The sequence below is a fragment of the Rosa rugosa genome, chromosome 1 (genome assembly GCF_958449725.1).
Source record: "Rosa rugosa chromosome 1, drRosRugo1.1, whole genome shotgun sequence".
NCBI classification, from domain to species: Eukaryota; Viridiplantae; Streptophyta; class Magnoliopsida; order Rosales; family Rosaceae; genus Rosa; species Rosa rugosa.
In genome coordinates this window covers 21,670,733-21,686,926 of record NC_084820.1, presented here as the reverse complement: position 1 = coordinate 21,686,926, position 16,194 = coordinate 21,670,733, and the positions used below count along the sequence as shown (strand labels likewise).

Sequence of the window (16,194 nt, the reverse complement as noted above, 5' to 3'; positions counted from 1 at the left end):
CTAAAGCTAATTTAGCTTCTATTTTGGGGGTGCAGTGTGTTGAGGATCATGGCAGATATCTAGGGCTTCCCCTTCATGTGGGAAAATCAAAAGTGGCAATTTTTTCTTACCTTATGGAAAGATTAACTAAGAAGCTGATCAGTTGGCGCACAAAAATCTTGAGTTCTGCAGGGAAGGAGATTTTGATTAAGGCAATGGCTCAAGTTATCCCAACTTATGTCATGAGTTGTTATATGCTTCCTAAAGGTCTTTGTGATGATCTCCACCAACTTTGTGCTCAATTCTTTTGGGGAGGTTCAGATGCTAATGGCAAAATTCACTGCCGGTCATGGGATAAGATGTGCCTATCTAAAAGTGAGGGAGGCTTAGGTTTCAAGAATCTGCATGCTCATAACTTATATCTGCTTGCAAAACAGGGATGGAGGTTAATCACTAATCCTAATTCCTTGTTGTCTCATTTGCTCAAGGCTAGGTATTTTCCGGATGGTTCTTTTTTGGATGCGGATATGGGGGATTCCCCTTCGTATGCATGGAGAAGCATTATGGAAGCTAGAACTGTCCTTCAAGCTGGATTATTTTGGCAGGTTGGTAATGGCTCCTCTATTCATGTTTGGAGTGATCAGTGGATTCCAAATGTTTCTCATCATCAACTCTGTAAACCGGCTGCTTGTAACATTGAGTTAGTCTCTTCCTTGATTGATATGGATACCAAAAGTTGGAGGGTTGATATTCTGCAACGTCTATTTTCTCAAGAAGTTGTTGATGCTATCTGGTGTGTTCCTCTCAGTTATAGAAATAGACGAGATAGTTTGAGCTGGAAACTTGGGAAGAAAGGTAAGTTTTCTACTAAAACTGCCTACTATGTAGCTCGGGATGTGGTGATGGGGGATGCCTTTGCTTCCTCCTCTCATGGTGATCCTTTCAGTGTTCTTTGGAAGTTACTTTGGAAAGCTAAGATACCTGGGAAGGTCTCTATATGTATTTGGCGAGCTTGTCATAATGTGTTACCAACTAGGGAGAGTTTGAGCAAGAAGGGCTATACTGGTGATATGGGTTGTCTGATTTGCCATCACCAGTTTGAGAGTGTTGGACATGTGTTATGTGGGTGCCCTACTGCGCAGGAAATCCTTACTGCTCCTCCTTTTTCTATTCAGGTTCCTATTACTCATTCTTTTATTTTTAAGGAATGGTTACTTGAACAGGTATCTACTCTTTCCTCTGAAATTTTTTCTAAGCTGTTGATGCTTTTATGGGGTCTTTGGAAGAATAGGAATGATAAATTGTGGAATGATAAGGCTAAAAATGCTTTTACAATTGTTGCTTGTACTATGGCTTGGTATGAAGAGTTCCTTCAGGCTAATAGGGGTATGACTTTGGTAATCGATAGGAGGACGAAAGCTAGAGTATTTTGGTCCCCTCCTATGAGTGGTTTATTGTGCTTGAATGTTGAGGGTGCTTATGTTTCTTCACTACAACATGGATGCATTGGAGGTGTTCTGCGTAATGAGAAGGGTGAGTTCATTGCGGGCTTTGCTTATAGAGTGCCTAATGTGTCCTCTGCTTACCATGCTGAGCTCCTTGCTATTAAATCTGGGTTGGAGCTTATTCAGGCACTTGGTGCGTCTAATGTTGCTCTAATGAGTGATTGTTTACAGGCTGTGAAGGCAGTGACAGTAGAGGATCATGACTTCTCTACTTTGGGAATCATTGTTGCAGAAATTAAAGATTTGCTAGGTGATTTGCTTTCTATAGGTGTTCATCATACTTATAGGACTGCTAATCATGTTGCTCATAGACTAGCAGGATTTGGTTTTGATTCTGACATTTATATGGATTGGTTTGCTCAAGCTCCAGAGTGTGTTCTGGATGCCATACAGTATGATTGTAATCGTATAAATCATTAATACAATTTCATCTTTACCTCAAAAAAAAAAATCTCAAGCAAAGTTGCCTTTTCACCTCCTTTTTCCCATTGTACAACTCATGTGCACTCTTTTGGTATCCTGTTCCTTTTTGCATTCCTTTCCTCGCTTCAAATTTGTTCTTTTCTTCCTCTATTATCTCAATGCAGAACAGGATCACATTACTTTAATGTGAAAGGCAGGCAATCCGATGATCTTTGTGCTTGTTTACAAAGTTGATTTTGGTATAAAAATCGAGTGACAAGGAAGGAAGTCCTAAGATTCTCCCAGGTGGGGCTTTGGGGATTTGAATAAAAACTCTTTCTAGCAGATGGGTTCTACATGAAGGCCAGCATTCTTCATGGAACTTGTTCTTAGCAAATGGGTTTGCGCATTTCTATTCTGCTCTTGGCTCATCTTCTCTCCAGTATACTCAGGTGAACTCCAATGCTTCTATTTCTTGGATTCTTTTGGTTCTTCCTAAAAGGTTCGAGCTTGAAATGTATCAATATCAAGAAAATTGATTAGTGTTTGCTTCCTATTAATGTGTGTGTTCTATTTGTTTTTTCCTAGTGGTGGGATTACATGGTGACTCTAAAGTGAGAGCAGTAAATTTGGGAGGGTGGTTGGTAGTGGAAGGTTGGATCAAGCCTTCACTTTTTGATGGCATTTCCAATGGAGATATGCTTGTAAGCATCTTCCCAAAAATTTCTTTTTGATTTTCATAATGCTTGGAGTTTTTCTTTTATGGGTTCTCATTGTTGTTTCAGCTGACTCATTTGTGGACATTGACATGTAGGATGGAACAGTGGTACAATTAAAGTCGGTAACTTTGGATAAGTATGTCTCTGCAGAAAATGGGGGAGGGGCCAATGTCTCTGTTAGTAGAGATGCTGCATCTTCGTGGGAAACGCTTAGGGTAAGATGCTCAATCAATGTTTGCAATTTTCTATTGGTTGTTAACCGATTATTAGGAATCGAAGGATCTGCAAACTGAAAAGTAGTCATCTTTTTTTTATCAATTCCCCTTTTCAGAAATACGAACAGATATTTAGGTAAAGAGGCTAATAACCTATCAAAAGAGCAAACAAGACCTATCCTAATTTGGCAGATTTTGCTGCATCAATAAGTTTTAGCATAGGATAATACATTGGTATATCAAACACTTGGGAGGTAGCTCTTCATAGATATAAGATTTCTGGAGTGTTGGTGGTTTCAGTTATTTTAGGTAGTTAATGAAAATTAAATGATGTCCATCAGCAATTTTTTAGTTAGGTATCATAGGTTAAATAGCCATTTTCTGCATATCTTCTTTCTGGATTCTAGATGATGTCCATCTGTAATGTTATTAATTAGGTATCTTCCTGGATTTTAGATGATGTCCATCTGTAATATTATTAATTAGGTATCATAGGTCAAGTAGCTTTTTTCTGCATATCTTCTTTCTGATTCTATACTATGAGATTGGAATCAATAATATACCATAAACTTGAAGGTCCTTGTTCTCTTGTGGTTCATGTTACTTATGCTTATGCTGTGGTTTTTGTTCGTCCTGCAGTTATGGAGAGTTTCTGAAACAGAATTTCATTTCCGCACTTCGCTTGGACAGTTTCTAACTTGTGATGGTGGTGACGGTTGCTTTATTTCTGCAACTGCAGTATCACCTTCGACATCATTTTTCGTTGAAAGAAATAACGGGAGGGTTCACATCAAAACAATGAGTGGCACATATTTGCAGGTTTGAGTTTTGAGCTATTTTTTCTTACCATGGGGACTGTATGGAAAAGGCCCATATTATTACAATTGGAGTGAGGAATCGAGCTCTTACGCATATGATTCTACTACTACTCATCTAAGACTGGGTTTCAATAATGAATTTTTTTTTTTTTTTTTTTGATATGGATACATTGACATGGCATCTAAGACTATCGTAGTGTCCAATGCCTCCACATACTAAGTTATTAACAACACATATACCCCTACAGGCTACAATGGCAAATCAGCTTGTGGCAAACTATCCAGGGAAACCAGGATGGGATGATAATGCAGCCACATTTGAAATGACCATTGTTGCTAATAACTTGCATGGAGACTACCAGCTTGCAAATGGATATGGACACAATAAGGCCAAAGCAGTTCTCAAGGTATCTCTGTTACTTTTGCCATTAATTACTGGAGTCATAGACCTTCTAGGATATGTTGGATATGTTTTGCATTCTGACTGATTCTACTAATATGGCAGAGGGATGCTCAAAATGAACTGTTCAGTTAAATATTGGCCATTAGAAGTTCTAACAGACCCTTGGAAATTCAGTAGCTATTTATTACTTGTGTGAACATACTTGACATCTGACTTTGGATTGTCACTACTTTTGCATCCCCAAGTGTCTCACCTGTGTTATATTTCTTGTATATTGTATTCATCGGTCGGTGCCAGTAATCGAAATTTGCAGTCTGTAGTTGATATTAAACGTTATTGCTACATGAGATCAACAGATATGTTTATTTGATATTTGGACCTTTTTAAACTGTAGAGGCATAGGAACAGTTTCATCACTATAGGAGATTTCATTTTTCTGTCTAGACATGGAATAAATACTGTGAGGATCCCTGTTGGCTGGTGGATTGCTTATGATCCAGATCCTCCTGCACCATTTATTGGTGGCACTTTGGAAGCTCTAGACAATGCATTCTCATGGGCACAGTAGGTTCTTTTTCCCTCTAATTTTGTTCACACTGTTATACTTAAACTTCACATTCAATTCTGATGTCGTACAATAGAACTGTGCTGCAGATCATATAATATTAGGTGCATCATTGACCTTCATGCGGCTCCTGGCTCTCAGAATGGGATGGAACATAGTGCTAGTAGGGATGGTTCAACTGATTGGCCTACTCCAGATTCCATTTCACAAACATTGCACGTTATAGACTTTCTAATTTCCAGGTATTTTCTCTTTCTATTTTTGAATTGCTAAACACATACATTTTGAGTATTTTTTTTTCTTTGGCCAAACCTTTTTAAGTTGATTATTGTTAAATAGATAAACTACCAAGGCTGGTAGCAAGCATGGAAACCTTTTTCATATTTTGCCACCAAGTAATTTCCATTTTCTTTCCCTTGTACTTTTTAGTTTTATTGCACCTGTAGTGCATCTTCTGCATTTAATTCATGACCCTTCTAGAGTTCAATCATGCCAAACATGAATTTCTTTGATATTTAGGTATGCAAGACAGCCTGCTTTGCTGGGAATTGAGCTTTTGAATGAACCATCTGCTGCTACTGTTCCATTGGACAGTTTAGTTTCGTATTACAAACAAGGTTATGAAGTTGTTCGGAAATACTCGTCAACAACTTATGTAATAATTTGTCAAAGAATTGGCAATGCAGATCCATTGGAACTTTTTCAGGCTGACATTGGCTCACATAATATTGTGGTGGATTTGCATTATTACAATCTTTTTGACAATTACTTTGTCAACATGAGCCCTACGGATAATATACAATTCATATACAAGAGCAGGGAAACTCAATTGCAGGCCCTGAACAGTGCAAACGGTCCACTTGTTTTTATTGGTAAGGCAGGATCTCTTTTCTTCATTCAGCTAAGAGCTTGTTTACTTCAAGGTCTTACATCTGCTTCTGATATGAAATCTGAGCATCATTGGAATAAGAATTGAAATGAAACTTTGTATTCACAGACAATGTCCTGATTCTGATATAAAACCATTCTTGTTTGCTGTTATCTGAAGCCTTATTTCGAAAGGTTTCAAGTAGTATGGGTTATAAAAGCTGAAAAAGTGTTTTTTCTTTTCAGGAGAGTGGGTCAACGAGTGGAATGTAACAAGTGCCTCTCAGACAGATTATCAAGAGTTTGGGAGGGTCCAGTTAGAGGTTTACAATGCTGCTTCATTTGGGTGGGCTTACTGGACACTGAAAAATGATAGACCTCACTGGGATTTTGAATGGAACATTAGAAACAATTATCTTCGATTGAGTAATTGTCTAGACTTGTCTGTTCTTTGTCAATAACTGACGTCTTTGAACAATTATCTTCAATTGAGTACTTAATTATGCATTAACCATGTTCTTAACAGAAATTTCTTTAAATTTATGCAGGTAGTTCGCCCAACATACGGAATGTTAACAGTTTAGTGCTGCTTGTATTACTGTTCTATCTGCATCATATCTTGTGAGTTGTGACAAATGACACATGTGATTAATGATGAATAGCAATTGGAAATTGGAGAGGAATTATCTAAATGCATTTTTCTGCCCAACCATCATTGTGTTTCATATTGTTTCTGCAAAAGTCTGATAAAATTGTGGAAGTAGAGTATCTACAAAAATGTCATTGATCCTGTAACAACTTTTGAGTCTAACATCTATTACACTCTCAATGATAAATGAGAAAAATTTCTTCCTAATTTCTCTGTGCTCCCACTATTTCTCTAACGTGAATCTCATCTGAAATTCATTCTGCTACCTAAAGCCAGGTTTTATAAACAAAAATGTAAAGTCTCTTGACCACCTGGCCAACAACAAAATATCCTATAAACAGTACTACCAAAAACCCAAAGTATGACAGTGGAAGCTTGATAAATCCCATCACTTCCCCAATCGGGGTGAATGGAATTGCGATTCCAATTGCAGAAACCAGAACTGTAGAACAAAGCACAGGCCATGAGGCAAACTCCTGAATGAAAGGAATTTTCTCTGTACGGATCAAGTGGATGATTAGGGTCTGCATGAGAAGCCCTTCGATGAACCAAGCAGTGTGGAAGAAAACAAGATCCTCCAAACTATCAGCCTTATAATAGAACCAAAGGAACAGAAGTGTAGTAACATCAAAAAGAGTGCAGACAGGTCCATTCCACAAAATGAACATCGGCAAACCTTTCTTTGACCATCTTTGTGGGACTTTTACATAATCATCTTCCATTTTATCCCATGGGATTGCAATCTGGCCCACACTATACAAGAAGTTCTGTGTAAGAAGCTGCCTTGCAGTCAATGGCTCATACTTGAGCACCAGAGTTGCTATGAGAATTGAGAGAACGCTTCCCAGATTGGCAATAACTGACATTTTTATGTACTTCATTGTGTTCCCAAAAGTGAGTCGGCCATGTTCAACTCCGGCAATGAGTACATTCAGGTCTTTCTCCAGTAAGATAATGTCAGCAAAGTCTTTTGCAACTGATGCTCCTGAATCAACTGATATACCAACATGGGCTGCATCCAGTGCAAGCGAGTCATTTACTCCATCTCCCAAAAATCCAACAATGTGGTTACCAATTGTTTGCAAGGACTGCACAACTCGGAGTTTCTGTGTTGGGGTGAGTCGAGCTAAGACTGTTGCTGTTTTAACAGTCTCATGAAAGGCATCCTGGTCGAGTAGCTCAAGCTCTGGCCCTGTAACTACATGAGTTGTTCTGATACCAACTTCCTTGCAAACTCTTATAGATAGAGACAGTGAGTCACCTGTTAATACTTTTGCTTTCACTCCCTTCTCAGCCAACCGCCACAGAGCTTGCTTTGCTGAGTCCTTGGGTGGGTCAAAGAATGTTATGAGGCCGAGGAAAACCATGTCTGATTCAGAAGTATCATCATTATCTTTGCGCTCATACCTTATCTGCTGCATCATGAAAGAAAATTGTAATGTAAGCAAACATTATTGGGGGAGGAGGAGAATTTCCAAACATTATTAGGGAACACAGCTCTTTCTTGTTGGTGTGTCATTCTCATTTTCTCACAATTTTTTTTTATTCTAGCTCAAAGTTTCAAGAAATATCAAGGTCAAGGAATGATTATGGGAAATAAGTAGTTTCAAATTCGGCAGATTCAGTAAATAATAAAATCTCCAAAAGTTTTGACACATGCAAAATTAAGGATTGAATAGATAGATACACTCATGTTCATACAGAATGTGAGTAGAAATAAATTTAGACATACCTTTTCCAGCTTCTTTGTTGCTACTCCTATAACTCTTAGTCCCTCGTTGCTTATTTCCTCGGTCATATTTATAATCCTTTGATACTGTTCTGGAGAGAGAGGTGAAATCGTGCCACTGTCAACATTCTCCATAAAAGAACAAACTTTCATTACTTCTTCCAGAGCTCCTTTTGTCACCATGACTCTCACAAAACTGTGAGGGTCTGTGTCTTCTTCTCTTTCCATGATAATAGATACCCTTCTTCTTATGAAATCAAAAGGAATCTCATCTAGTTTCTTCCATTTTGATGGTTGGAACCTGAATCCATTGGTATATACATGTGCCAAAATTGCATCATCCAAAGGATATTTCTGATCGGTCTTGAAATATGAGTTGAGGAAAGCAAACTGTAAAACCTTTTCTTTGTCTAACCCCCAGCTGTCCAGATAATTAACCATTATCGCACGATTCATGGTGAGTGTACCAGTCTTGTCAATGCATAAGATATCCCTGTAACAAAGAGAATACAGCAAATGACTACTAAACTATGGAAGTTCAACTAAAAGATTGACGAGAAAAAAGTTGTGAAAATGATGAAACAAAGTGAAATGCAAGTACCATCTTCTACCTAGGTTAGAGTTTGACATAATTTTTTCTACTTCAAGCTTATGGGAGTGAACTTAAAGCATTGCATGATCAAATATCACATGGAACATGACAAAATGCCTAGTTCATGCACATGAAAGTCTTAATTCTACTTAAGATGACTAGAAGCCATTGCACTATCATCTTTCCAACAGCTACTGGTTTATAGATGTTCACTAATTCATCAGTGAAATAATAATATATACTCACATAGAACCCATGTTTCGTATTGCAGATAAGCTTTTGATTATGCATCTGTCTCTGGCCATAGCAAGTGCTCCTTTTGCAAGACTTGTGTTAACGATCAGGGGAAGCATTTGAGGAGTAAGTGCACTTGCAACTGACACTCCAAAAAGGATGCTCTCAGACAGATCACGAGATGTAGAGTAGTCAGTTATAACTATGATGGTGACTACTACTAGCATAACAGCAACCAGCACATAAGATATGCGACGAACACCGTCCTCAAATTCATTTGGTGGTTTCTTCTTCCCTATGTTTGAAAACATGGTGCTCATGTATGTCTTAGATCCAGTGGAAACCACTAGACCAGATCCACTGCCTGATACTACATTTGTTCCCTGAATTACATACAAAACATCAGGAACTCTGATAATTGTTCAGTAACATGCAATGCTTGACCAAATTTGTTAAGTTGAATAGTGTGCATTGAAAATTATCATTAATTTTCTTAAAATATCACATGAAGTATTGGCAGCTACAGTTTCCATTTGCAAGGTCCAACCTGTGATGTTAAGACTTAAAGAGTACGGTATTCAAATTTTCCAGCAAAGATAAAGCAATGAAAGTTACTATTAGCGTACCATGAAGCAAATATTCCTTAAATCTAGCAATGGAGTGCTTTGATTCTCTCTGATATCAGCTGTTTTTTCGGTTGTCCAGGACTCTCCTGTTAATGAGGCCTGACTGTTCAAGAAGCAAGGAGTGATCATCAAATCTAATATTGGCTGTACAGAAAGAAAGAATGACATAAAAGAACTAACAAATTCCATTTTATATTACAGCAAGCTCTACAGGTACTATACCTTACAACAAGGTGTTTCGAAGACAATAGTCTCACATCTCCAGGAAAAAGGTCTCCAGGTTCAAATATGATAATATCACCAGGAACAATATCTCTTTGATCAATTTGTACTACTAATTCAGTCTGAACAACTCTACCTGCACATCTTTGAACTTTGACTGGGCACCTTACAAATTCTGAAAGTTCCATGGCTGCTTTTGAACTTCCGTATTCCTGAAAGGTGAATTGAGAATTAGTCCACGCCAAATGCTTGACATAAATATACATGAAGCCTGTTTAAGTAAAGGACGTAAGCAAGAAGTACCTGATAGAACCGGAGGCAAACACTTATCAAAACCAAAACAAGCATGATGCATCCATTTGGGCTGTCGCTGGTTATGTACGAGATTACAGACAGGACGATCAATATGATATTAAAAGGATGAAAGAAAGCACTCCATAAAAAATGCCACCAGCTAGGAAAAGAGAAATCAACAGGAACATTCGGGCCATTTTCCTTCAATCTCCTTTCAGCTTCAGTAAAGCTCAATCCTGCATAGAAGCAAAAGTTTGTTGCTATTAAAGAAGGCGAAGAGCTACAACATATTTTCAATTATCATTTACCTAGAATTTCATGTAAGACTGAAAATGTGGCAAGGCAATGCAAGTTAGTTATCAATATCGAACCGAGCCATTTCCTGTATCTTGGCTTGGCATTTCATCAAACATGTCAAATTCACCCAACTGCACCGTATTATGTTTTTGATCACTAAGTCACTACATCATTTGAAACAACCTAATGCTTTCAGTCATTTCCTTCATGAAACAGTCAAACGTGGAAAAACAAATCTCAGTGATCCTATTCCAAATAACTTGGATTAAACCAAGGAGAGAGCAATTAAAGACACTGACCTCTTTCGGTGGATCGAACATACTCGAAAACCAAATCCTTATCGGATTGCGCCAAGGCGTATAACCAAGAGTAAAGCTTCTCCTCTGCCTCTGTCCTCGACCCCCCATCAATTTTCCCTGCACATTCCAAAGCAGCAACACAAACCCAAATCAGAAACAGCTCCAATAACCAAACCACCAATTCAAACAAAGATTTTAACAGATATGACAATCACCTCCGGACATAAGCCCGCGCAAGAATCTAAACACCCTGTTGGAGCCATTCTGGCTTTCAGGTTTGTCTACTAGATTTTGGCGAATGGGGTTTTGGTAAGGAAGCCTCGGGTGGCTTTTAGAAGTAAAAATGGTGGGGATTTTGAAAGTTCTCATTGGCAGAGAACCAGAAATAGCAATGGCCGTAGAGAATGAAAGAGAGACATAATATGTATCGAATGACAAGTAAGATGAAGAGAAAGTTAGCATATTTTTATTTGGAGAGTTTGTTTTGAAGACCAGAATCTTTGAACAGAAGGTGAAGATGAATAGCTTAACTGACTGTCTTTTACTTAGGAGGGAGTTTTGAGTTTCTTTGCTCTAAGTGTGGAGTTTCTCACTCTAGAACTACAAGTTTCTCTCTCTTAACTTCAGCTACCAGACTTCCGACGACGGTTAGGTTGGTTAAGTTGCTGTACTTTCCAAAAGTCATCGCCAGTTGTCAGTTGTCACGACTCATAATCCACTCATACTTCCAACTTAGAAAAATTTTATTAATTTAAAAAAAAAAACCTCCAAAATTTTTTCAGATAAAAATACCGTTTTAACCAGGGTATGGTAACAATAATCGAGCAGTCTAGTACCGAATCTCCATGTCTAGTGTTCGAGTTTCAATTTCCACTAGCTTGTGCCCCAGCATATTTGAGGGGTCTTCAGGTTTGTGCCCCTAGGACATGGATTAATCTGGCTTATTGTGGACTTCGGTCTGAATATTGATCGAGTGAATGTGTCACTAACTCGCTAACTTAATCGAAGTGGCTTGCTACCCATCTGGATAAAATTTTTTTTTCTTATTAATGAATTATAAACAAAAGTTTTAAGAGTAATAATGGTAAATTAATCAAAATTAGACTTTTTTGTTTTTTAGAAAGAATCATAATTAGACCTTGATAAAACATTAAGTGGAACTAAGGTATAACATCTTGATTAAAGATCAATATTAACGTAGAATATCACGAATAATAATTTTCAGTCTTCAATTAATGTAATATTTTTTTTATTTACACAATATAATTAAATTTTCCATTATAGCATGGTTCCTGCCCAAGAATTACACGTAAAATTTAGAATAAAAGATTAAAGAGACATAAAAAGTCAAAGAAATAATACCAAGAAATCTGTACTGGTGTGTAAATTTTTTTTGTTTGGTCAGTTTTTGTTTTTGTTTTTATTTGAATATGGTATGCAGCAGCATGTTGGCACTCAGTAGGGGTGCCTATCATTGGGCTTTAGTTTGTTGTTTTGTGTAGGCCCAAATCCTGTGGTGTTGATGTCAGGGACCAAATGGTGGGCTCTCTATAACCTCTTTTCCTCATGCTCTTAATGATGATTTTCGAAGTTTAGTATTTGATATAAATGTGGATAGAATTAATCTCACATGAAAATTAAGATTTATAGTTTTGGATATTTCACTAATTCGATAAAAACCCGAACCCTAGACGACTTAATTGCCTCTTCTTGCGTTTAATCCAAGCCTCCGAGGAAGAGTCTGGTTAGACAGAACCAATGTTAGGGTATGGTGAGCAAAAGTTCGGTTTTTACTATTGCATGTTGTTTTGATTGTAGTGAGTAGCTGGGTGTGTTGATCACATTCTATGGTGGGAATATAGTTACCTTTTGATGTTTTGAGGACCAAGAACCAAAATGTGAAACACCATTTGCATAATTATTCTTGTGGACCTGGTGTAACTACCTGTAAGATTGGCTAAAGAAAGATGAACCAAACCCATTTTTTTGGGCCTAACGTGCAGCGGAGACGTCTAGCAATATAACATCAGCTCAGATGGCCACGATATAGATTCACAAGAGTTCATGATTTTGGGGGAGAGTGACATTTCTACCTTGGGCCTCCATTCATTCAACCAAGCCCAAACTGAAACGGACCAAATATGAACCAAAAGCTAGATAAGATGGAAGACACGTGATCAGAAATAATAACAAAGAGTTACATTTACAGTGTGGAGAACGTGGAAACACCACTCTTCACACCACCATTGTGAAGTAAGAGACATACATCGTGAAGTAAGGGCCAAGCTTACCAATTCTTTAAATCCCTAAACTGACAATTAAGAGGGATATAGGGTATTAGATGAAGGTAACCTATCGCAACAAATTTCATTGATGGTGTTCATTGGATCAAGACTGAATTGTGTTAGACCATAATTTACATATACATGCATTCCTCTAGATATTGAATTGAATTTATTTTTGAGTCTATTTTAGTTTTACTAAGTCATTTTCTTATTTATCTAGGAATATTGCAAGAGTAAAGGAAACATCTATCTTATATTTTGAAGTGGAGAATTGGAGTTAGAAAAAATGACGGTCAAATGTGGAGCAAAAAGTAAAACTCCGGGTTCTAGTGAACCAACACAATTGGCGGCACCAGTGGCGGCAAACCACCACTCAAGGTAGTGCCATAGCTTTTCCGGTCACAATTAAGGAGGATCAAGGAGGACCAAGAAGTAGACCTGTAAATGGACTGGATTTTGATCTGGACCCGCTCCAAATAGGTAACTATTGGACGGGTTTGGATCGAAAGTTTTGATCCGTTGATCCGTTAATGATCCGAATCCGTTAACCCGTTTATTTAACGGATCAAATACGGATCTAGGTCGATTTGATCCGTTAATGATCCGGTCCCTTTTTGTAATAATAAAATATTATTTTTTTATTAATATATTATTATTTTTTAAAAATATAAAATATAAAATATGAAGAATTTCTAATACAATTTTTTTGCAGAAATCTAAGGGACAGTCTATCACCCAAGATTCCAAGAAGCATTAAGAATTTTGATAATGTAATTCTACTTTTGGTGATATTTTTCATGTTGTTTTAATATTTTATTAATATCTTATGAGGTATCATGATATAAATTTAATATTACTATTTAAAATTTTAAAATATTTGAAATTATAACAGGTCGGATTAGCGGATCGGGTATCCGTTATTCCGGCGGATACGGATTTGGATTGAGCTATCAACGATCCGCCGGGTTAACGGAGCGGGTTTGGATCGAATTTTTTTTTAAGTAAACGGATTTGGATTTAGGTCGATCCGATCCAAATCTGGTCCATTTACAGGTCTACCAAGAAGGTGGAGTAACATCATTACATCCATTCCATTATCCTTTGGATAATAGGCATTACTATGCACACATTTTTCCTATGCTTGTCCCCTTGACTTTGGTGACCCAAAACTATCTCTACACTCATTCTTTCCTTGTTTTCCATGCATTTGAGAAAGCTAGCTGCTCTCTCCCTCTCCCTTAGTCATCTTTTCCTACTCTACTCTCTCTAATAACTCATCATTACTTCTCTCCTTCACTTCATCCCTTCCATACTTTTTTCCCTTTGGTTTTAGGAACTAATACCACTCCAACACTCTTCCTTTTTGCTCTATTCATGAAGCTACCCGCTCCCTTTGCTTTCCTTCATCATTTTACGCCTCACTCATCCTTATTTAAGCATATCTTCTCTCATTCAAGAGGACCACCACCCTACCACCCCATTACACTCATTTCTATCTCCATCTCCACCACAAAACCTCCATCTCCATCTCCCAAAATCCAAACTCATAATATCCATATTCTTCAACCTCCATCACCACCACCACTACTCCATCACTACCACTCAAAATTAGCCTAAGAAGCATCATATCTTTATCACAATTTCATTCACCATCAACAAGAAGTTCATCATCCATCCATATATTCCATCATCAAGGAGGATTCAAGGAGCATTGAAAGAGGAAAATGAAGGAGAAGCTACCCATTGATTTTTCTAGCTTCAATTAGTTCATTCTTTTCTTCATTCTTTAATTTACATTGATGCACTTGATAGATTGATGTTAATTTGTATGATTATGAGTGAGTAGTTACTTTATTGGGAATAGGTTGAAAGCCCTAGCCGAACTTGTATGAATTGATGTTTTAATTTACATTTGATGCTATTTGTGATTTTCATATTCATATGCTAATTCAAGAAGTGAATGCATTCATTCAAACTTAACTACTTTGAATGTGTTATGTATGTCATCTCATGAAAAAAATATTTAGGGAGTAGTCAACCTTGAGCACTGATAGCATGATAGCATCCTCTATGTGCATGTGAATGTTGTGAGTTAAAATCACCTAGATCTAGGATTGGTTTGCTCGCATGATTATCTAAACTCAAAGCTTTATGTATCTAGAAACAATGAATTGAGACTTAATTGGTAATAGGATTTGTTCTTAGATAGTTAATTCTAGACTTATCCAGTTGGAATTGATAACATTAAAGGAGGTTAAGCCTTTGTAGTCTTATCCAGATGCAAAGAGGCTAATTGAAAAATTAGAATAGCATAACTTGTATTTGAACTTCAATACTTGCAAGGGAGGTTAGTGGTAGACAATCCAACCCCTAACTTCATCCATTATATTACTAGTTTAGTTTAGAGTAGTTTTGTTTATATTTGAGCATTTATTTTAATTTGATTTACCACTCTATCCAACAAATAATTTCACTGCCACCACAATACACATACTTACTATGACCCTAGATTTCCTTGTGAGTTTAGGTTTGTAATTGTTCATATGCATATCCTAGCTCTCCTTAGGTTAACACCCTAGCTAGTGAAATGAATCCAATATTCCTCATGGGATCGACTATCTTTCTTAAATCCCTATACTATTACTTGTACCCCTTATACTTGAGAGAGACTATTTGGCTAACAAATTAAACATATGTGGTTCTCAATTGAATGAAGGAAATGTTAGTCTTGCTCACTTAAGTTAGGGGTGTATTGTATTTAGATTTGTGCAAACTTTTTTTAAATGACAGACTTTTCGAAAAGTCCACAGACTTTTTAAAAGTTGATAGATTGCTATTGATTTCTTATAACCATTGATTTTAGCAACAGACTTTCTATTGATTCGAAGATCTATATACTTTATTATGAATGACTTCTATAGATTTCATAGCAAGTACAAAAAACAAAACCAATGCAGCCCAAACGCAAAACAAGATAATAACTCGTTGCCTCTTCAATGGTCAAGTATCTTCTAGTGGAAATTGACTCAAATGAATGATTATTACTCTGTCTAACTAGTTTGTTCTCATTCCTAATCTTCCAATCAACATAAAGATACAATATAGATCAATAGATGTTTATGGTTACTTATTCTCATCAATATTTTTATTTTCGCTAATTAACATATATCATAACAATATTGGTCAATGTGTTGACTCTTGATCTATAATCAATCAATTGAAATTCAATTGGTCAAGTTTTCTTTGAACCATAATATAAATTCAAATCGATGAAAATAATTAATAAAATTCAGTATTTAATAGCAACATGATACGCCCAAAATAGACGCTTAACTTAACCCTGCAAGATGTAGTCGTCAGTAGTAAAGGATAAGCAAGGATCGTTCGATGCCAGAGATTGAGGGTAACTATATTAATCACACAAAAGAAAACAAAACAAAACAAAACTAATACTAGAGAAAACGTCACACAACAAAAAGAAAAGAGAGAAAGAT

General features: G+C 36.9%; 2 protein-coding genes across 4 annotated transcripts; one reads left to right on the top strand and one right to left on the bottom strand.

Moving 5' to 3' along the window:
• The first annotated feature begins 1,966 nt into the window (after positions 1 to 1,966).
• On the top strand, positions 1,967 to 6,162 carry LOC133723579 (probable glucan 1,3-beta-glucosidase A). 2 transcript variants are annotated; one of them, XM_062150447.1, is made up of 10 exons: positions 1,967 to 2,338; positions 2,475 to 2,590; positions 2,701 to 2,820; positions 3,460 to 3,639; positions 3,887 to 4,045; positions 4,436 to 4,605; positions 4,696 to 4,848; positions 5,126 to 5,478; positions 5,720 to 5,899; positions 6,022 to 6,162. In XM_062150447.1, exons 1-10 carry the CDS (start codon positions 2,263 to 2,265, stop codon positions 6,096 to 6,098), a joined length of 1,584 nt encoding a protein of 527 aa, XP_062006431.1. In that variant the 5' UTR covers positions 1,967 to 2,262; the 3' UTR covers positions 6,099 to 6,162. The 2 variants fall into 2 exon arrangements, with proteins under 2 accessions (XP_062006431.1, XP_062006437.1); XM_062150453.1 differs by having other exon boundaries at positions 2,334 to 2,388.
• A 226-nt stretch (positions 6,163 to 6,388) lies between these two features.
• On the bottom strand, positions 6,389 to 11,026 carry LOC133723570 (uncharacterized). Of its 2 annotated transcripts, none has more exons than XM_062150431.1 (8): positions 10,631 to 11,026; positions 10,416 to 10,532; positions 9,829 to 10,055; positions 9,526 to 9,737; positions 9,304 to 9,406; positions 8,690 to 9,060; positions 7,855 to 8,344; positions 6,389 to 7,537 (listed from the first exon to the last, which is right to left on the bottom strand). In XM_062150431.1, the coding sequence occupies exons 1-8, from the start codon at positions 10,875 to 10,877 to the stop codon at positions 6,389 to 6,391; spliced, it is 2,916 nt and encodes a 971-aa protein (XP_062006415.1). In that variant the 5' UTR covers positions 10,878 to 11,026. The 2 variants fall into 2 exon arrangements, with proteins under 2 accessions (XP_062006415.1, XP_062006423.1); XM_062150439.1 differs by having other exon boundaries at positions 6,389 to 7,534; positions 10,631 to 11,025.
• Between the last annotated feature and the right edge of the window lie 5,168 nt (positions 11,027 to 16,194).